This window comes from Pristiophorus japonicus, chromosome 10 (assembly GCF_044704955.1).
Source record: "Pristiophorus japonicus isolate sPriJap1 chromosome 10, sPriJap1.hap1, whole genome shotgun sequence".
NCBI lineage: Eukaryota > Metazoa > Chordata > Chondrichthyes > Pristiophoridae > Pristiophorus > Pristiophorus japonicus.
In genome coordinates this window covers 215,953,194-215,975,900 of record NC_091986.1, presented here as the reverse complement: position 1 = coordinate 215,975,900, position 22,707 = coordinate 215,953,194, and the positions used below count along the sequence as shown (strand labels likewise).

Here is a 22,707-nt window from a genome sequence, read left to right as displayed (position 1 = left end):
TAATGAATGCATGAATGTCCTCGCACATCAAGGTAACAGAATGTACCATTAACAGAAAATAATTTCAAACAGAATATAAAAGGAAAGCGCATTAATAATTTTAAATAGTCCGTGCTCGGGAGCTTCAAATATCCGCAAGTCTTCAATGTTGACAGAGGTGATTGGTGCCTTTGGTTCTTTTAATTCAAACGTGATGGGAATGCCTGGCCCAAGTTGCTCCTCAAGGACTGATTGACAAGGTCTGCAGCAAGAAAGAAGCATTGGTGGTACCTGCTGCGAGGAAGCAAACTCTTTAATTTCCTTATTTATCCATCCTGATAACTAGCACAGCTGACACCTAGCCACATGGCTGTGAGGAATCGTTCCCCACATCCTTTCTCCAGACCGATTTCAGTAATCTCTACAATATGTGAGCTCTCTATCTATTATCACTTCTATCATTCATTTTGTTTCTTCTGCTGTAGAACTTGCCCTTGGGGGACTATTGGGCTGAACATTGCGGCCTCTCTGGGTGTGTACCCACGTGCGCACACACCCGAAGAGGCCTCGCAAATGTCGTTTCTCGGTGCGTGATGCGCATGTGCCGAGAGCCGGCTTTTGCGATCTGTCAAAATGTCTTCTGGCAGATCGCACGCACCCCCGCAGGAAGGACATTCGCAAGCAGAGATCTGGGCTATTTGTCTACTACTATAGCCTACTTTTACCAGTGTAAGAGTTATAAAACATAGCAAAATGTAATATTATTACTTATTTTTATATTAAAAGGCCTGTCTATGAAGGCAAGTTTATTTTTTAACACAAACATTTTTTTTAATTTAAAAAAAATTCACAAACATTTAATTTAACGCAATTTTTATTAGTTTTTTTTTTAAGTGAAGTGTTTTTTGTTATTTATGTTTGTTTATTTGATTTTAGGAGTATTCTCATTGATAGTAATGGGAACTTGGAGCTCCCATCTCCATATAAGAGAATACTACAAAGTGTTTGGTGGTCCACGCATATGATTCTGGAAGACATTATCCCGTGCGCTGGACTGTGAAACTAGGCCTCCGAGCGCAATCCACCAGAATGGCAGGCAGTGACTTGTGGGGTACCGCAAGGTTCTGTGCTGGGGCCCAGCTGTTTACATTGTACATTAATGATTTAGACAAGGGGATTAAATGTAGTATCTCCAAATTTGAGGATGACACTAAGTTGGGTGGCAGTGTGAGCTGCGAGGAGGATTCTATGAGGCTGCAGAGTGACTTGGATAGGTTAAGTGAGTGGGCAAATGCATGGCAGATGAAGTATAATGTGGATAAATGTGAGGTTATCCACTTTGGTGGTAAAAACAGAGAGACAGACTATTATCTGAATGGTGACAGATTAGGAAAAGGGGAGGTGCAACAAGACCTGTGTGTCATGGTACATCAGTCATTGAAGGTTGGCATGCAGGTACAGCAGGCGGTTAAGAAAGCAAATGGCATGTTGGCCTTTATAGCGAGGGGATTTGAGTGCAGGGGCAGAGAGGTGTTACTACAGTTGTACAGGGCCTTGGTGAGGCCACACCTGGAGTATTGTGTACAGTTTTGGTCTCCTAACTTGAGGAAGAACATTCTTGCTATTGAGGGAGTGCAGCGAAGGTTCACCACACTGATTCCCGGGATGGCGGGACTGACATATCAAGAAAGCATGGATCAACTGGGCTTGTATTCACTGGAGCTCAGAAGAATGAGAGGGGATCTCATAGAAACTTTTAAAATTCTGATGGGTTTAGACAGGTTAGATGCAGGAAGAATGTTCCCAATGTTGGGGAAGTCCAGAACCAGGGGTCACAGTCTAAGGATAAGGGGTAATCCATTTAGGACCGAGATGAGGAGAAACTTCTTCACCCAGAGAGTGGTGAACCTGTGGAATTCTCTACCACAGAAAGTAGTTGAGGCCAATTCACTAAATATATTCAAAAAGGAGTTAGATGTAGTCCTTACTACTAGGGGGATCAAGGGGTATGGTGAGAAAGCAGGAATGGGGTACTGAAGTTGCATGTTCAGCCATGAACTAATTGAATGGCGGTGCAGGCTCGAAAGGCCGAATAGCCTACTCCTGCGCCTATTTTCTATGTTTCTATGTTTCTCCTGGGCTCCGACTATTCTTCATACTAAATACAGTTGCCCTAACTTTTGGTGGTTTATTCGGGATGTGGGCATCACTGGCAAGGTCAGCACTTAGTACCCGTCCCGAGTTGCCCTGAGAAGGTGGTGGTGGTGGAGCTTAATGACTTGCTTGGGCCACTTCACAGGGCAGTTAAGAGTGAACCACGTTTGATATAGGCCCAGACCGTATAAGCACAACGGGTTTATTTCCCTGAAAGGACATTTGTGAACCCGTTGGGTTTTGATGACAATTTGATGGCTTCATGGTCACTGTTTACTGGCTCAGTAACTCCTCCAGAACAGTTCGCCGATGTAATCAACGACCACTTATTTTGTGCTGTGGCTTTCTTTGTATTTATTATGGCGAGGGATGGCCAGTGTTGGGTAATGGAGTAATTTGTCTGCTTTTTACCCTCCGTGCCAATATCAGTCATTCCTAGGAAAGGTATAGCATAGCCAGATGTAGAGTAAAGCTCATTCCTCTCTATTGGGACTGTTACTGTTTTGATTTTATCTAGTGAAACATTAGGAAGTACAACACAAAATTATGTAATTTTATTTTGAGTGGATTTTTTTTTCTGAAAGTAAATTATAAAAGTAGTACTGGTGTAGCGTCAAGAATCCGGACTCCCGATCGATCGGCGGCAGGGTCGTCCAGAATCCATAAAATGTTCCGCACCTGCCGACCTCGGGGTCCCGCCGCTGCCCGACCTCGGGCCTCACCTCACCGCTCCTCGCCGACACTGCTCTTACTTTGCCGCCTCTCGCCTCGCCCCACTTGCCGCTGCCCTTACCTCGGGGCCTCCTCGCCGGCCCGACCGAACACCACCTCTGCGACACGGCTCGCCCGAACAGCTCCTCCACGTCGGGGCCCCCGCCCGATGATCTCATCGATGGAGCCGGGGCCCGAACCGAAATCTGGAAATACCCGAACCTGAATGCGGATGTTTCCGGATTCGTGACTTCAGAAAGACGATTGACAGCCCGGAATCCAGAACAGCTTCGGTCCCGAGGGTCTCGGATTCTCGACACTGCACCTGTATTCTCAATACCAACACAATGATAGTAGCTCCAATTGGTACCGTTGATATATGAACCCAGCAGTATTAGAAGTTCCTTCAAGCCATCTTCTAGGGAAGGGGGGTGGGGAGATGGGGGGGTGATGTGAGTGGGAGGAGGAGAAGTAGATTGAAATTTAGAAAACAGTATTCTATGTTTGGCGATAATTATTTGTCAGAATAAATCTGAGCTATGCATTCATGTAGAAGAGGCAGAATGACTTGATATCGAAATAAAGCCTGGTTTCATATTCAGTTACATTACATCGGATATATGGCACAGAAACAGGACATTCGGCCCAACCATACGGTGTTAATGCTTCACTCAAGCCTTCTCCCGCCTTTCCTCATAAGCACATAAGAAATAGGAGCAGGAGTTGGCTATTTGGTCCCTCGAGCCTGCTCCGCCATTCAATAAGATCATGGCTGATCTGATTTTGGCCTCATCTCCACTTTCCTGCCCGCTCCCCATAACCTTTGACTCCCCTATCGTTCAAAAATCTGTCTTTCTCCACCTAACTATCTCATCTAACTCTCAGCATAACCTTCTATTGTCTTTTCACTGATAAGCTTATCTAGTCTCCCCTTAAATGCATCTACAGTATTCACTTCATCTGCTCTCTGTGGCAGCGAGTTCCACATTCTCGCCATTCTCTGGGTGAAGAAGTTTCTTCTGAATTCCCTATTGGATTTCTAAGTGCAGTTAAAGCATTTTAAATCATGTTATTTCCACTCAAAAGCATTCATTGTTATTATCTGATAATAAAGAACAGGCGCAGGGGCAATATAGTGGGGGAGGTGACTAAGGATTCATAAAATGTCAAGCCGTAATTTTGGTAAACACATTGTTGCCACAAGAAACATTTGTTTCCTATTAAAGGCCATAAGGTTCTATCCATTTTCACTTCACTTTTTTTAATTTAGAGAAAGAAAGCATAGTAAAGAAACTCCCAAGTTGTAACTTGCTGGTGTTTATAGTCCTCGAGACATTTTTATTGCAACCTTAAGGATTATCTTACATGGTATAGTTGTAGTGCCAATGAACCACTGACAATTACACATACCTTGTGTATTGATTTCAGCTAATACTAATGAAAAGGTCCTTCAGTGTCTGCCGGACTACTGAAGAACAGTAGTTTATAGTCGTGGATGAAAGTGCACTTCAATGCAGTGGCCTATGGATTTATTAATGGTATCCGTAGAAGTGTATTGAATTCATTGTAACAACAACTTGCTCTTCAACAGTGCCTTCGATGTAGAGAACCTTCTTTTGGAGAATCAGATACTGAGCAGAAGTCTGGAGGAGAGTTCCTGTAGAGACTGAGGGAATTGTTGAGGTTTGAAGATGGGTAGAGGGGTAGTCACTGGCCTTTCCACCCTACCCTGATGTGATGACTGTCTTTGCTGTAAGGGTTCTATGTTAAATGAGTTTGAACAGTCTCAAACCAGGTGCTATTCGACACTTGCCGTCATCACCAAACTGCCCCAAATTTGGTACGAATTGGTCATCTCGCATAGAGGGAGCCACAGGAAAGTGTGCCATGAGAGCAGAAAAGATTGGCATACTGGTGCAATGTGGAATGCTCTTCTGAGGCGGAGCCTGTGGTATGTTTGGCCAGCGTACAAGGAGCTTCGTTTTGCAAGGTTGAAGCTTCAGTTCCGAGGAGAGACGAGATTTTTGGGACGATTTATACTGGAGCAGAGCAGGCCAGAAGGCTATTTTATTGGAGGTTTTTAAAATTATGAAGGGTTTTGATAGTGAACAGGAAAGACTATCTCATCTGATTGTGTATAGTATAGTATTAGGCAGTCCCTCGGGGTCGAGGATAACTTGCTTCCACACCAAAAAATTAGTTCTTAGTTGTTTCCATTAGGGACCTGACGTTCTAGGTTCCGAACTTCATTTTGAAGGTTGGACGATGCCTGTGTGTGAATTCTTTTAACGTGGGGTGGCCATTGCACACCAGCCACCACACGGGCTAGACAGAGCAAGGTCTTGGTCCAGTGGCAAGGAGATCCAAGACGACTGGAGACCAAGCACCGCTGCACAGGCCTAGCACACATACATACTCCTACATAGGACGCAGAATTGTGCAGTCAGTGATGGGAGATTATCAATTTAAAATCCTCACTGAGAGTGAGGAGAGGATTGAGATGAAGTTTCTTTCTGCAGAGGGCTGTTGTATGGAATGGTTTGTCACAGGGAGTGGTTGAGGCAGAGACCATTGCATCAGTTAAGGGGAAAATTGGGTAACTTTAAAGGTGAGGAAAATGCAAGGCATGGGGGAGGAGTGGAACAGTGGACTTGGCTTCCGATTGCAAAGAGCTGGTACAGCCAGGGAGGGCTAAATGGTCTACGGTGTGAATTTCTGTGTTTTTTGTATTTTATACGACAGATTTTGAGAATATTTTCACATCTGTATATTTACGTGAGATGTACATTGAAGTTGAATACGTTGATGTACTGCTGGAGACTTTCTGTCATAAAGCATATTTATTTTCAAGGAGTTGGTTTAATTCTGCTGCACCACTAAAAGAAAATCTTCCCATTTTATTTCTGCCCCCTCATTGGCTTAGAGCAAACCCAATACCCGAGATTGCTGACTGTTTCCATACTAATTAATTTTGCTTGCACCGACTTCTCCGAACCAATATCCCATATCCTTGCTGTAAAGGTCCCGCCTTGACTCTGTATCTGTCTGTGCTGTACCTGATGGAGGTTGTAAATAGCTCGGGCCCAAGCACCGATCCGTGCAGCACCCTACTAGTTATAACCTGCCAACTGGAAAGTGATCCATTTATCCCTACTCTCTGTTTTCTGTCCGTTAACCGATGCTCCATCCGTGCTGTTATATTACCACCAACCACATGGCACCTTATCGAATGCCTTTTGGAAATTCAAATGTACAACATCCTCTGGTTTCCCATTATCCATGCACGGGCCAGCCCACACTGCGATATGTGTGCGCACTAGGTCCGTGCAGCAGAGCAGGTCTCCAGTCGTCCTGGTTAACCCTTGCCACTGGACCAAGACCTAGCTCTGTCAAGCCCGTGTGGTGGCTGATGTGCAACGGCCACCACATGTTTAAAAAAAATCCACGCACAGGCATCTTCCACCCCCTCAATTGGAGTTCAGGACTGGAACATCAGGTCCTTCATCGAAACACCTGTGAACTCGTAGAAGCAAGTCATCCTCGTTCGAGGGACCGCCTATGATGATGATGACCTGACCTCGGCATTTTACTGCGTTCAAGGTGATGTGCAAGTGCAACTTGTTGGGTACTTAGTGCAAACAATGGGTGCCTGAAATGCCAAGAGCTCCATTCCTCAGCATTAACATTCTTCACTTTAATGAGCACAAAACAAGAGTTAAAAGCTCAACCTCACTCTGTGCCATCTCATAATGGCCTCGTCAAGAGTAGAAACTCTGTGGGGGCACGATCGTTGTCATTCTGCCGTAAGTTGGTGCTCGAGTACTGTGAGCCACCACATTGTATTGCATGGTACTGTTGCTGATTCAGAGAGTCATGGCGCAGACTGTTAAAACTGTCCAAAAAATCCTTAGTTGCAAAAGGTTGGACTCTGTTTAAAATGGAAGGATCCAAAAACATCAGTCTTCCAAAAAATATATTTTGTTTCCTTAAGGGATTGGGTCCATTTTCCTGTTACTTTAAAAAAGGTCATGTATTCCCGCATACCTCAATTTTATATTATTTTTTTACAAAAAACGTGTATTGTTGCAGCAAATCTCTCACACTGTAGCCGGTTTGAAACGTGAATGCTACCAATTACACATGCCAGGTGATGAATTGGCCAGGTTCAGCCCAAGGGCAGACTTGTACACAATGGCCCTTTAACATTGAGGCCATCCTAAAACAAACATTCAATCTCCTGAAAGGGCAAACCTCAAGTAGCTCGACATGGGAAAGTTTATTTTATTTTGGTGTGGAATGAAAAAGCAGAATTATTAATGAATTCTTTTTGTTATAGGAGCTGACACTGAATTAATTTTTTTTTTCCTTGCCGGGTAGATGGTGTTCATCAACCGTGTATCACTCCTGACCCCCTCATTCCTGGGCAGGATTGACGTAGGAATAAAACCATCGAGCTGGAGCAAAGCACGTGCGATTTCCCCCCCTCGGTCTCAAACTCGGTCAATAGAAGGTGCTTCTCACTTGGGGGTGTCTCATTCCTTCCCCTCCCCCACCCCACTCGCCATAAGATCAAAGCTGAGGTGCAGCCTTAATAATGTAGTATAGTGTGCTTAAATCTGTGCTCGCAAGACAGTATTGTATGCTGCATTATCCAACCCATGCAATGATTGCCAGAATTTTGTTTCCTGTGGAGTTTCCATGCACTTGTAGTTATTTTACCAGTAAATCTACTGCTTTTTCAATAGCAGTTAACTTACTCTAAACCTTATAAAATCTTTACTGAACGTGCTCTAAAGGGATAAACGTTTGGGTGTCTTATGGGGCAAGCTGTGTATCCAGCGAGTGGGCTCACTCGTTCGCTACTTGTGTGTTATTTCGTCATCATGCTTGCTTCCATAACAGTTGCTGCATTTTGAAGTAATTCTTCAATGTGAAACACATTTGAAATGTTTGAGATACGGTGCTATCTAAATGCACATTATATTTTGTTGCTTAGTGAGTAAAAAATGTTTGACTCCTATTTATCTTAAACACAGCACATCCAAGGGAATATGTCACCTGTCCTGACCAAGAGTGAATAGAATTTCATTTTGTTACATTCATTCCTGGGATGTGGGCATCGCTGGCAAGGTTGGCCTTTATTGCCCATCCCTAATTGCCCTTGAGAAGGTGGTGGTGATCTGCCGCCTGTAACCGCTGCAGTCCGTGTGGTGAAGCTGTTCCCACAGTGCTGTTAGGGAGTGAGTTCCGGGATTTTGATCCAGTGACGAAGAAGGAATGGCGATATTTTCCAAGTCAGGATGGTGTGTGACTGAAGTGATGGTGTTACAAGGCCATTAGTTCTTTTAGGAGGACATTGTAAGTAGCTGCACAGTTAGAGGTGGATGTTGCAGTTAATGTTTTAGTAAAATGCATTTGTCAGTCTTCATTTTCTATTGCTTTTGCAAAAATTACATGGGTTCACTGACATCTGTGACTTTTTCGATAAAAATGAGGATGTGCTGATAATTGGACTAAAACCATTTATAATAACAACTTGTATTTATATAGCGCCTTTAACATAGTAAAATGTCCCAAGGCACTTCACAGGAGTGTTATAAAACAAAATTTGACACTGAGCCACATAAGGAGAAATTACGCCAGAAGGTAGGTTTTAAGGAGCGTCTTGAAGGAGGATAGGTTCAGGAAGGGGATTCCAGAGCTTAGGGCCTTGGCAGCTAAAGGCACGGCCACCAAAGGTGGAACAATTAAAATCAGGGATGCTCCAGAGGCCAAAATTAGAGGAGCGCAGAGAATTGTGGGGCTAGAGGAGATTACAGAGACAGGGAGGGGCACAGCATGCTATCAACAAGGATCAACTGTTGTTTTCTAGTTTATTTTGCACTCGCTCTGAAAAATGGTGTTCCATTTTTCCCAAGCAAACTTTATACCACTTCATACTTGCAAACTCAGTATCCAGTGCTCCCAGGTCAAGACACTAGCACAAGAGGGTTACAGTTCCTGTGCTTGGGCCACCCCAGTCATGTACTCAGCAGCCTGAGAGGAGCTCCACCTACTTGCTGCCCTGCTATTGTATTTGCGATTTCTCACTTCCCCCAATCCTGCTTACAGCCTTGATGGCTGGTTGGCCTTTTCAGTAGTAATGGGATAAAAGGTGATGATTTGAACACAGTGCGGAATGTGAGCCTGGTGTGCCGCAGGCATGTATTTATATGTGCACTGTTAACGTTGGATCAACATTCTAGAGTTCTGCTGGACTACCCTTGAAAGTCGGGGAGAAATTTTAGAATTTGGAGGCTAGCTTTTGGTTGGTTTTATGCGTCCCATAGGACATTAAGGGGGTTGGGCAGAATGCATGCTGCGGCAGATTGTGAAGCAAATGGACTTGACGAGTCAAATCGCCTTTCCTTGTTGCATGGTTTGGCACATGTTTGTTTTTGTTTCGTTCAAACTTTATCGCAGTCATTTTTTATGCGCAGTTGTGTTTGTGGGGGAGTACAATTATTATCCTCTTTTTTTTTTTCACCCGGCATCTCGGTTATGTCACAACTCTGCGCTGAAGAGGCATAACTATGTGATTGCACTCTTTCTCAGTGACCCCTTCAATGGCCCCATTTCTGTTCACTCTGGCATACTTGTTATGGCAGGAAGTTTTAACCATTGAGAGGAGGAGACAAATTGAAGTCTGTATGAAAATGTAACTGAATAGCATCTGTTTCACGTAGCTGGTGTGTGTCACACAGATTTAAGCGTTCACCGTTTACTTGCGAGCAGTCTAGTGTTACCAAGTGCAAATTTGTGTGGAAACGTAAGACTGCAGTGCCTCTGCAAATCAACTTAGTAATTTTATTACATTTTTTTTTACGGGGATGTTTCCATTGCTCCCCTGAGCCGGCAACATCTCCAGTCAATGCCACAATCATCAGTTGACTAAACGAGAAGGGGAGGTCATCCCGTTAGCCCCATTCCTTGATTTCCGTTGCTGGTCACTCGCCGTGTTGGCATGACGGAGAGCCCCAGTACTCACCGCACTAGTCGATTGTCTATGTCTGCCACATTCTATCAGGAGCATATTGACTGGTTGCAGCAAAACCTTGTTGTTTAGCAATAATTGTAATACATTGGAACACGAGGCAGCCATTCAGCCCCTTGGGCCTGCTCCGCCATTCAATTAGATCACGGCTGATCTGTATCTCAACTCCATCTACCAGTACCTGCTCCATCTCCTTTGTTACCCTTAGATTAAAAAAAGTCTTAATCAAACTCGATTTTGAAAGTTCCAATTGTCCTCCAACATCCACAGCCTTTTGAGCGAGATTTCTACTAGACTTTTGTGTGTTTTTGCAACTTAAACAGTTGGATTTTTTTTTGAAATTTATTAATCTTGGAGGCATGGAGTTCATTCAATTGTGATGTTAGTTTCCAGCTAAATGATGGACGTGAGCCAGCAAGGCATAATCGATCTCGGAGTCGTAAATTTTTTGTTTCACTCAATAGAAAACGTCCTCTGGTGTAGTACTGACTCTAGCTGGGATAAGGTTTCACACTGGGGTGGCAACACCTTGTCCAAGTGACCCGTGTGAGCAAATCATAGAAACTCACAGCACAGAAGGTGGCTATTCGTGCCTGTGCTGGCTCTTTGATAGAGCAGTCGTGCTTAGCCCCACCCCTTGCTTTTTGTCGGTAACCCTATAAATTCCTCATCCTCAATTACCTGCCCAACTCCCTTTTAAAATTATTTGTGGAATCGGCTTCCACCACTTTTTCCAGATGCTGACAACTCTGAATGGAAAAAATGTCTCCTCCTCTCTCCTCTAGACCTTTTGCCAATGATTTTGAATCTATGACCTCTAGTTACTGACCCACTCGCCAGAGGGAATATTTTTGGATGCGCCTATTTGTACTAACTGAAATGCAGCCGTTTCTCTGATTGGCTCTCCAGACCTATTGCTGATTGGTCCCCTTGGAGGATAAGCCACACCCTGAAATTCCTCTGAAATGTGTAACTGGAACCGCCCAGCCCAAGTTCTGAGTGAATTTCCACTTTGTAATTCGATCCATTTTGACTTCAGAAGCCACAGAGGATAGATCTCCCCAGAAGCCACCAAGTTCCAACTGAAGTCCATTACCCCAACGTAAGTGCATCCCTTTGCCAGCTGAAGACCCTTACCCCAGCGTAATTGTGCATCCCTTACCCAAGCACAAGACATTACCCCCCCCCCCCCCCACATAGATGGGGCATTGTGTGCGGATCGTTAACATGTTTATTGGGTATGAAGTGAATAGTGACAGTGTTGTGACTTCTGGATATCATCCACCCCAACGATGTCTCTTGCAACAGGGAGTTTGCAAGAACATGATCTTCTGAGTTCCCCCTGCTCCCCCCCCACCCCCCGCCTTCAAACTCTATCTCGTTCTTGCCCCCCCCCCCCCAAAGCTCTCTCCTCCCCCTCCCCCCCAGCATGCGCGCGTGCTCTCTCTCTCGCTCTCGCTCGCTCGCTCTCGCTCGCTCGCTCGCTCTCTCTCACTCGCTCTCTCTCTCTGTCTCCTCCTCCCCCCCCCCCCCCCCAAGCTTTCTTCTCTGCCCCTCCCAAGCTCTCTGAGCGCCTCCAAGCTTTCTTTTTCTTTCTGCCCCCCCCCAGCTCCCCCTTTCTCTTTCTATTTCCCCCCCTGCCCCCCCAAAGCATGCTCTCTCTCTCTCTCTCTCTCTCTCTCTCTCTCTCTCTCCCCCACCTCCCTCATCCAAAGTGCTCTCTCCCCATCTGCCTCTAGCTATCCCCGGCGCTGTGGGAGGCTATGTGCCCATGACCGTCTCGGAGCTGTGGGAGGCTCGGCGGATGAGTTTGGTTGCTCAGTGGAGACAACGTGTGTTGGACACCTGCGCAGAAAGGGGTTAGTAGTAATTGCGCGGGCGGGGACAGCGGAGTCGGTGATATTTGTCCTTACTCGCTTCTGCGGAGCCGCATGCGCAGAAGAGAGACTTAGTACAAATAGTTACTGCGAGTATTTTTTCGCTATTTACTCTATCAAAATACCTCTTGTCCTGAAAACCTCTATTAGGTTACCTTTTAGCCTTCTCTGTTCCAAGGAGAATTTTTCTCTCCCAACTGAATGCTATATCGGAATTCAGGATAATGTTCTGTTCAAAGTTCAATTGTGTCTTGTGCCACTGATATAGTAACGTGAAACCGAATGCAACATAAACATATACTTTACCATCCTTGTTCCACACACACACACACACTCTTTATTAACTAGATTCTCTTGTGTTTGTATTCACAGGTTCCCTCTGTATCCAAGAGGAGGAGAAAGGTTTCAGTTTGAATATGGAGTTTATCTGCTCAATAAAAATATCGCACAGGTAAGGTCTATGATGGTGGGGAGGCAGGACTAGGCGGGACCTTGTGTTTATGGGTAGGGAAACCCTGAACCATTGGTGGGTGGCGAGGGGGAGTGAGAAGGCTGTACTGGCATGCGTTTTACTGTTGTAATGCAAATTGACTTCACCAAAATTGATTGCAATAGCTGCATTTTGACTATACTGGAGAGAAATTTCCATTGGTGAATTCAAATACTTTGCCGCTTCATTGTTACCCTGGAGAACTGAAGATTGGATAACCAATGCATGGGGGACTTTAATCTACAAAAAGATTGGGCTAACCAAACTGGTAGAAATTGATGGGATTGAAGGCCGATAAATCCTCAGGGCCTGATAGTCTGCATCCCAGTGTACTTAAGGAAGTGGCCCTAGAAATAGTGGATGCATTGGTGGTCATTTTTCAACAGTCTATAGACTCTGGATCAATTCATATAGATTGGATGGTAGCTAACGTAATCCCAACTTTTAATAAAGGAGGGAGTGAGAAAACACGGAATTATAGACCGGTTAGCCTGACATCGGTAGTGGGGAAAATGTTGGAATCAATTATTAAAGATGTAATAGCAGCGCATTTGGAAAGCAGTGACAGGATCGGTCCAAGTCAGCTTGGATTTATGAAAGGGAAATCATTCTTGACAAATCTTCCAGAATTTTTTGAGTGGATAAGGGAAAACCAGTGAATGTGGTGTATTTGGACTTTCAAAAGGCTTTTGACAAGGTCTCACACAAGAGATTAGTGTGCACAATTAAGGCACATAGGATTGGGGGTAATGTATTGATGTGGATAGAGAACTGGTTCGCAGACAGGAAGCAGAGAGTGGGAATAAATGGGTCCTTTTCAGAATGGCAGGCAGTGACTAGTGGGGTACTGCAAGGATCGGTGCTGGGACCCCAGCTATTTACAATATATATTAATGATTTAGACGAAGGAATTGAATGTAATATCTCCAAGTTTGCAGATGATACTAAGCTAGGTGGCAGTGTGAGCTGTGAGGAGGATGCTAAGATGCAGGGTGATTTGGACAGGTTAGGTAAGTGGGCAAATGCATGGCAGATGCAGTATAATGTGGATAAGTGTGAGGTTATCCATTTTGGGGGCAAAAACAGGAAGGCAGAATATTATCTGAATGATGATAGATTAGGAAAAGGGGAGGTGCAACGAGACCTGGGTGTCATGGTACAGAAAGTTGGCATGCAGGTACAGCAGGCGGTGAAGAAGGCAAATGGCATGTTGGCCTTCATAGCGAGAGGATTTGAGTATAGGATCAGGGAGATCTTGCTGCAGTTGTACAGGGCCTTGGTAATGCTCACCTTGAATATGGTGTACAGTTTTGATCTCCTAATCTGAGGAAGGACGATCTTGCTATTGAGGGAGTGCAGCGTAGGTTCACCAGATTGACAGGAATAGCAGGACCGACATATGAGGAAAGACTGGATCGACACGGCTTATATTCACTGGAATTTAGAAGAATGAGAGAGGATCTCATAGAAACAACCAAAATTCTGACAGGATTGGACAAGTTAGATGCAGGAAGAATGTTCCCGATGTTGGGGAAGTCTCGAACCAGGGGGTCACAGTCTAAGAGTAAGGGGTAAGCCATTTAGGACCGAGATGAGGAGAAACGTTTTCACCCAGAGGATTGTGAACCTGTGGAATTCTCTACCACAGAAAGTTGTTGAATCCAGTTCGTTGGATATATTCAAAAGGGAATTGGATGTGGCCCTTACGGCTAAAGGGATCAGAGGGTATGGAGAGAAGGCAGGAGTGGGGTACTGAAGTTGAATGATCAGCCATGATCCTATTGAATGGTGGTGCAGGCTCGAAGGGCAAAATGGCCTACTCCTACACCTATTTTCTATGTTTCTATGTTTCTCGTGTGTTCTTGCTCGCATCCATGCCTCACATTGAGCAATAGTAGAGGACTGGGAGAGGACAACATTGGAGAAAATATATTTCTGCTTGCTGTTGTCTCCATGTTAAATGTATCTCTGAAGGTTTCCCATTATTGGGACGTTTGTACCATGTAATCCATGTTGTGAAATTGTCTTTCCTTCCATCATCTTTAGATAGTATTGTAGACCACAGCACAGCACACTTCTTCACAGCTGGAAGGCTTTCCTGTACATTTTGCATTCTAAAAAATAGACAGCAGTTGAATCATTGGTGCCTATTCTACATCGACTTAAATGTTTTTGCTACATATTCCAGCTGTATCAGCTTACATTTTGTGAATATATTTCCATGGCAGTTGTGAACTGGATGTGTCCTGAGGCTGTGTTGACCCACTTCTCCTCTGTTTTTTGCACCAAATAGCATTTTACCTTCATTAGATTCAGTTTGCAGTTTTGGGCCATAGCAGAGAGTAACAGATGTGGCGTTTGTGACAAGAGTGTAACAAAATACGTTTCTTCTCTGATGCTCCAGATCCAATTTTGAGTCCGTCATAGTGGAAGCAAGATTGGTGGGAGGAAATTTGGAGCCAACTGCTGGGAATGGAAAATATTCCTTCTCTTGCGAAGTATTCTGAGGCTGGAGATGGTTCCACTGATGATTGATTAGGTGCATGGTAAAAGTTCCACCAAAATGTCCCAATACTGTGCTTTAACTCCACCCTTGGAACATGCTCCACTAATGTGGCTGCCAATTCCTTCAGCAATTGATTGAGATCACGACATAAATGCAGTTGAGGATGGCTGTCCGGCTCCTCTTAGTTCATCCAGAAAGACCCTACAGTCACCCCGCCAATCACTACACCTAATTGTCAAAGTATTCAAATGTTTGAGTCCATTACCCCACCTGAAAGTGTCTTGGGACCTTTTACTATGTTAAAGGCGCTATATAAATACAAGTTGTTGTAAGTTCATTGCATATATTGGAGTGCTTGTGCATGTGTTTTTATAAAGGTTTCCTAACATCAGTTTAAATTTGCCTTTTACTGGTGATGAATCTACTTCCCCTTGTCCTCCTCTCCGAGATTACTTTAAAGTAACTGTTCTGAATTTCTCCCTGTTGGGAAGGCGAGTCTTCCTTCAGTGGCACAGCTGCAATTGGGAATACGTTGCTTGGGAAATTGTGGGCTTTCATTACATTTAACAGCACAGTGCAGCTGAAATGCAAATGTAATGTAGAGACTAAGTGGTACTGTGGGCTGGAACTGCAAGTTCTTTATTTATTTAAAATAAATAAACTATATAGAATAAAAATTAAAATGGTAATTATGGATGAGAAAAGAGAAGAAGTAGGGGAGTGGGACTAACTTGATTGCTCTTTGAAAGAGCCAGCGCAGTCTCTGGCCGAATGGTCGCCTTCTAAGCTGTACTATTCTATTCTACAGGGATGTCTAATCTCTCGTTCTCGGTACGGTCCTTAAAACCTGAGGAACTCGATCCTATTGCGCTTATGGTTCTTATTTTTCTGTTTCACTTGTATTAAAATGTCCCTGTGCCACTGATGGAAAAATCTTGACTCAACATCAATGCGTTGGCTTGACACAGAATTCTATTTCTCCCCCTGCTCCTTTTTGAACTTGAACGAAATGGCAGCAAAGAGGCATCATGCCAAGAGGTTTGTTTGCCGTGAGACAGTGTGGAGATGATTTCATTAGCGCATTCCAATTCTAAAGACATTGCCATCTGCAAGACCCATTAAATGGAATTAAATCTGAAACAAATTTAGCAACCTCAACACGTGTATGTTCTTTCGTTAATGTGCTCCTGTTGGTGCCTTTGATCTAAAATCAAATGCTAATTATCATTTAACATTGCTGGTTTTCAGACACTCATATTTTATGAAATATATACAACAGTAAGTGCTAATGGGGAAGTGTCCTGGGTGAGTTAGAGAGCTCAGCAGTACAAGGGATCCAGTTTTGTAAGTCTAGTTGAAGTTGAAGCACTCTGATTTAATAACAGAGGATTATAGAACAGGAGGAGGCCATTCAGCCACTCGAGCCTGTCTCGCCATTCATGGCTGATCTGTATCTTAACTCCCATCTATCCGCCTTGGTTCCGTAACACCCTCAAAGCCTCCTTGATAAAGTGCAACATCCCCACTGACACCTGGGAGTCCCTGGCCAAAGACCGCCCTAAGTGGAGGAAGAGCATCCGGGAGGGCGCTGAGCACCTCGAGTCTCGTCGCCGAGAGCGTGCAGAAAGCAAGCGCAGGCAGCGGAAGGAGCGTGCGGCAAACCAGTCCCACCCTCCCTTTCCTTCAACCACTGTCTGTCCCACCTGTGACAGAGACTGTTATTCCCGTATTGGACTGTTCAGTCACCTGAGAACTCTTTTAGAGTGGAAGCAAGTCTTCCTCGATTTGAAGGGACTGCCTATGATGATGATCCGACTTGGTTCCGTAACCTTAATACCCTTACCCACCAAAATTGACATTTTCAGTCCACCCCCAGCCTCAACAGCTTTTTGGGGGAGAGAGTACCAGATTCCCACTATTCTTTGTGTGAAGAAGTGCTTCTTGACATCACCCCTGAAGGGCCTGTCTCTATTTTTAAGGTTGTCCCTTTGTTCTGGACTCGCTCACCAGCGGAAATGATTACAGACTCTCTCAGTAGGGTTCAAGAATTTCTGTGACCATGTTTGTGTAATTTAAGCACCAATGGTCAAATAAATCTGCAAAAAAAATATCCAGGTTATTCTTTGCAAAGGATTTTTTAAATTTAGTTTTTTATTGGTGAAGAATACTGGCAGCATGATTCATTCTTGAAACATCTCTGTTATGCTGTTTCCAGCACACACATTTTATCTTTATTGATAGGTTTATGTCTTTTCCCCAAGTGTATGAGTGTTCATTTTCCTAATCCTTGCACCACACATGTACACTGATGGAGTTGTGTCTTGCAGATTTCCGCTCCATTTATCCTCATATTGACAGTGTCAGTCGTGACTCAGTGGGTAGCGTCTTGCCTGTGAGTCAAAAGGTCATGGGTTCAAGTCTCATTCCAAAGACTTGAGCATATATTGCAGGCTGACACTTTACTGCATTCCTGAGGGAGCGCTGTTCCGTCTTTCAGGTGAGATGTGAAACCGAGGTCCCGTCTGCCCTCTTGGGTGAACGTAAAAGATCCCACTGCACTATTCAAAAAGGAGATGGGGAATTCTCCTGGTCTCCCAGCCAATGTTTATTCTTCGACTAACATAACCAAAACAGATTATCTGGACATTATCTCTGCTGTATTTCCCCACGTTACAACGGTGACTACACTTCAAAAGTGCTTAATTGGTGTGAAGTGTTTTCGGATGTCCTGAAGACGTTAAAGGCGCTATAGAAATGCAAGTCTTTTCCTTTATCTGCCAATCAAAATACTAAAATGTTGTAGGAACCTTAATTAACTCTTGAAATGAAATATCTTTTAACTCTTCAAGAGCTGAATTTGAATCTGTTTTTAAACTCGAGCTTTCTATTCTAACGCATGTTAAACTGATTTTCTGTGACCTTACGCTGACAAGGCAGCAGTACTGTGAATGTAAGTCTGAGGTATGGGATATACAATAATTTATATACCACGAGACTAATGAATAATCTATTGAATATGACCAGACTTCTCTCTCTTTCTGGGACCTGAATTCCAGTTCAGCTCAAGCTGATGGAATGAAGTATCTTCTGTCTCCTAGTGTTTTGGCAGTCCCCATTCACTTCATGGCTTGGGCCTACCATAGAAGACTGGGCCTTATTTAACACTAATTGCCACTGGATTAACAGGTGGCTGCCGTAGCTCAGTCAGAAGGCACTCTCCTCTGGAGTGGGACATGAATGCACAACCTCCCGACTCGGACCATAATCCAGGCTGAGACTCCAGTGCAGTACTGAGGGAGTGCTGCACTGTTGGGGCACTTTCAGATGAAACGTTAAACCGAGGCCCCTGTCTGCTCTCTCGGGTGGAAGTAGAAGATCCCATGGCACTATTTCTCCCCGGTGTCCTGGCAAATATTTATCCCTCAACCAACATCACTAATGCAGATTATCTGGTCGTTATCACATTGCTGTTTGTGGGAGCTTGCTGTGTGCAAAATTATCTTGAATTACCGATGTCTGTGCGCAGGACTATTTATGTTGGAATTGACGTACATTGTTGGAGCAGAGTGGAGGAAGCTTTACTCGGCATCTAAATGTGCTTTGCCTGGCCTGGGAGTACGTGATGCTGACATTGGATGTCTGAAATGGAAAGTTTTCCACACAACAATTGCATTGATATAGCCTAAGACAAAGGTTCTCTACCAACCTGCCCCCACCACACAGCACTGCTCCCTAATTATCAAGATCCATGACGAGTCCTTGGACAATGTGGACTACTTCCCAGACCTCGGGAGCCTACTATCATCAAGGACAGACATCAATGACGAAGTTCAACACCGCCTTCAGTGTGCCAGTGCAGCCTTCGGTCGCCTGAGGAAGAGTGTGTTTGCAGATCAGGATCTCAAACCCGGCACCGAGCTCATGGTCTACAGAGCAGTAGTGATACCCGCCCTCCTATATGCTTCAGAGGCATGAACTATGTACAGAAAGCACCTCAAAGCACTGGAGAAGTACCATCAACGCTGCCTCTGCAAAATCATGCAAATCCATTAGTAGGATAGGCGCACCAACATCAGTGTTTTCTCTCAGGCCAGCATTGAAGCATTGACCACTCTCGATCATGAAAAAGGTCGCAGGAATGAGCAGGACTAACTGGATTGCTCTTCGAAAGAGCCGGTGCAGACTCGATGAGCCAAATGACGGCCTTCTATGCTGTGCTATTCTATGATTCTCACTCAGGCCAACATCCCCAGCTTTGAAGTATTGACCACGCTTGGCTAGCTCCGATGGACGGGCCACATTGTCCGCATACTCGACACTCGACTCCCGAAACAAGCACTCTATCACAGCAAGCGAGTCCCAGGGGTGGCAGAGAAAACACTTCATGGACACCATCAAAGCCTCCTTGAAAAAATGTAACATCCCCATCGCCATCCCAAGCACAAACTGTGGAAGGCGCGCACGACAACCCAAGCACCTCACCCACCCGTCCCTTCAGCCACCACCTGACCCACCTGTGACAGATTCCGCATTGGCCTCATCAGTCACCTGAGAACTCGTTTTAGTGTGGAAGCAAGCCACCCTCGACTCCGGGGGACTGCCTAAGAAGAAGAGCAGCACCTTTAGCCTAGGAGCGTTATCAACATTTCTCAGAGTCTAATGAGATATTGGTTCAGGTGACTGAAAGCTTGGTCAAAGGGATAGGTTTTAAGGAATGTCTTAAGCGATGAGAGAGGGGTGTACGGATGGAATTCCAGAGCTTGAGGCCTTGGCAGCTGAAGGTGGAGCAGTGAAATTCAAGGATTGCCAAGAGGCCAGAGTTGGAAGAATGCGGAAATCCCAGTGGTTTGAAGGGCTGGAAGAGGTTAGAAATAGGGAGGGGATTTGAAAATAAGGATGATAATTTTAAACTCGAGGAGTTGCCGGATCGGTATCGTGAACAGGGGTGAATGAGACTTGGTGCGAATGAGGATAGTCACCACAGCACTGAACCCCCTCAGCCTGATGTGGATATTATTCACACACAAATGTGACCGAGTTGGTCAGACACTATATTCTCGCTGCCTGCTCTGTCTGGCAGTAGCGTCATTGTTTACTGGCATTTTTATGGTACTAAGGTTAAATTCTGTGACACTAGAGTTTTATATGACAGGCAAATGTGTGTTTTATTTGCTCTCCTGAAATCCTCTCTCGAACGTGGTGATTCATGAGACTCGAAACACACTCTGGCACTTTGCCCAAGTGACTACTCTTCATGCGCAGACCTAGAGGCTGAGTGCTGGCATGTTTTTCAACTGACCATGAGCAACGGTAATCACAGCTGAGGCTGATCCTGACACGTATCACTGGAGCAGGAACTCTGGCTGATTTTTGGGGTTTGTTCCCCTTCTACCCCTCTGCTCCCTCCCAAGTACTGAGGCCAATTGCAGTAGGAAAATAGTTACAAGATGGGCCATTTAGCCCCTCGAGCCTGTTCCGCCATTGAATGGCTGATCTGATTTGTGTATGACTCGGAGACATGGACCATGTACAGCAGACACCTCAAATTGCTGGAGGAATACCACCAACAATGTCTCCACAAGATCCTACAAATCCCCTGGCAGGACAGGAGCACCAACATCAGCGTTCTCATCCAGGCTAACATCCCCAGCATTGAAGCACTGACCACACAATCGGCTCCGCTGGGCAGGCCAAATAGTTTGCATGCCAGTCACGAGACTCCCAAAGCAAGTGCTCCACTCGGAGCTCCCTCATGGCAAATGAGCCAAAGGTGGGCAGCGGAAACGCTACAAGGACACCCTTAAAGCCTCCCTGAGAAAGTGTGACATCCCCACTGACACCTGGGAGTCCCTGGCCCAAGACCGCCCTAAGTGGAGGAAATGCATCCGAGAGGACGCTGAGCATCTCGTGTCTCATCGCCGAGAGCATGCAGAAATCAAGCGGAAGGAGCGTGCAGCAAACCAGTCCCACCCACCCCTTCCCTCAACGACTATCTGTCCCACCTGTGACAGAGTCTGTGCCTCTCGTATTGGACTGTTCAGCCACCTAAAGACTCACTTCAGGAGTGGAAGCAAGTCTTCCTTGATTCCAAGGGACTGCCTATGATGATGATGATGTGACCTAACTCCAGATACCTGCCTTTGCCCCATATCCCTTAATACTTTTGGTTAACAAAACTCTTATCAATATCAGATTTAAAATTAACAATTGACCTAGCATCAATTGATGTTTGCGAAAGAGAGTTCCAAACTTCTATCACTCTTTCTGTGTAGCAGTGTTTCCTAATTTCACTCCTGAAAGGTCTGGCTCTAATTTTTAGAAGATGCCCCCCTCCGCACCCCCCCCCCCCCCGAGTCCTAGAATCCCCAACCAAATAGTTCTCTCTCTCTCTCTCTCTCTCTCTCTCTCTCTCTCTCTCTCTCTCTCTCTCTCTCTCTCTCTCTACCTGATCTGTTCCCTTAGTATCTTTAAAACCCGAGTGCCCCAATGGCTGCCTCGGCCAGCATCGGATCGGCACAGAGTGGGGATTAAACCTGCGACCCTCCATCTCTGCTAGGCTGAGAGCCACACAAGGGGGCGCCTTTATCTCATCAACCATTATGGAGCCCGATAGTTTTATTTGCAAATAAAAATGGAGTTACCGGATGATTGCAATATGTGGAAGATTTCACCACTTACATAGATAAAAGTAAAACTATGTGCCCCTCTCAGGATAGTTTGACAGATGAATATGCACAGCTGAATATATGTGCTGGCAAGTATTCATTGAGTGTGTCAATGCATTGATAAATTGCTCACGCTTGCCTGAGAATGATTATACATTGATCTCTCTTCAGCGCGCTCCACCGTACACGACAGAAGAAGCATCTGTAAATGTGTATGACAGTTAATGAAATCTAGTTTTACCATAAATACAGATGTATTTCCCGCCCCTCTCCACCCCAAGAAAATTGTGTGTTTTTTTTAAAGTTGCAAATTGAAAAAGAACCTAACTATTTCCACTTTCTCAAAGGATTTTGGAGCGTAGAAGTTGTTCGAATTCAGTATACAAATATATCAGTTGTAACATTTATATTTGTTCCACTCCAAAACCGTCACCATTACAATTACAGAGCCAGAAGCATGAAATAATGAGCATGAGTGAAAAGTTTTATGAATATTAATAAACATGGAAAAGCCATTGGGTCAGTTTAAACTCATTCCTCTCCAACCCTAATGCTCCTATCTTAACATCCAACTGCGTTTTAAATATACTGACTGTTTTTACCTCTATTACCCTGCCTGGCAGATTATTCCAAACATGTATCACTGCATGAAGTAGTTATACCTACCATATAGGAAGTAGGAAGATCTCCCTATTTGTGATTTTAAATTTACCTCTTGCTAATTTAAATTTATATGTTCTGCGCCTACTTTCCTGACTGAAATTCTGGTAATATTTTGGGTTGTCTATTCCATTTAATATTTTACATAGCGCAATGACTCTTTCTTCCCCCTCCCCCCCCCCCGGTCCCAGAACTAGCTTTTTTCTACTACGTGGCGTTTAAGTTTCTCTAATCTTAGAGTTCATCCCCTTTATAGTTCATGCGAATCATTCTCCTTGATCTCTGCGCTGTGCGACAAAGGAGTCAGCAAGTGAAAGGCGCACAGTGATTGGCGACTCCCGTGACCTCGAAGGAAACAAGTGAGGCACATGCGAGAAGCAAGGACTTGTCGCTCTTTGGATTAACACCTACTCCTCTACCCAGGTTTTCCAGATCATTGGGAAAAAAAACACCAGTTGAAAGTCAATAATGTATTGCTATGAGGCAAGGAGCAGCTGCGAAACCGTTTAGCACCACATACATAACTCAAAATATAGATTTTGCTTCTTGCACATTTTGCATATCAGTGGGTATGAGTTATTTTCTGGCCTGGAAGGGAAACTGATAACTAATTGGAGCAAATCCAGATGTGA

At 44.7% G+C, this 22,707-nt stretch overlaps 1 protein-coding gene across 2 annotated transcripts in view; it reads left to right on the top strand.

The window, feature by feature from the left end:
- The window catches only part of uvrag (UV radiation resistance associated gene), a 405,878-nt gene that overhangs the window by 314,641 nt on the left and 68,530 nt on the right, over positions 1-22,707 (top strand). For both annotated transcript variants that reach the window (XR_011595706.1, XM_070892559.1), the window contains exon 13: positions 12,127-12,205. Coding sequence is in view for 1 of the 2 variants with exons in the window: in XM_070892559.1 (XP_070748660.1) it covers positions 12,127-12,205 (79 nt within the window). In the remaining variant the exon portion in view is untranslated. The remainder of the gene's footprint in view (positions 1-12,126; positions 12,206-22,707) is intronic.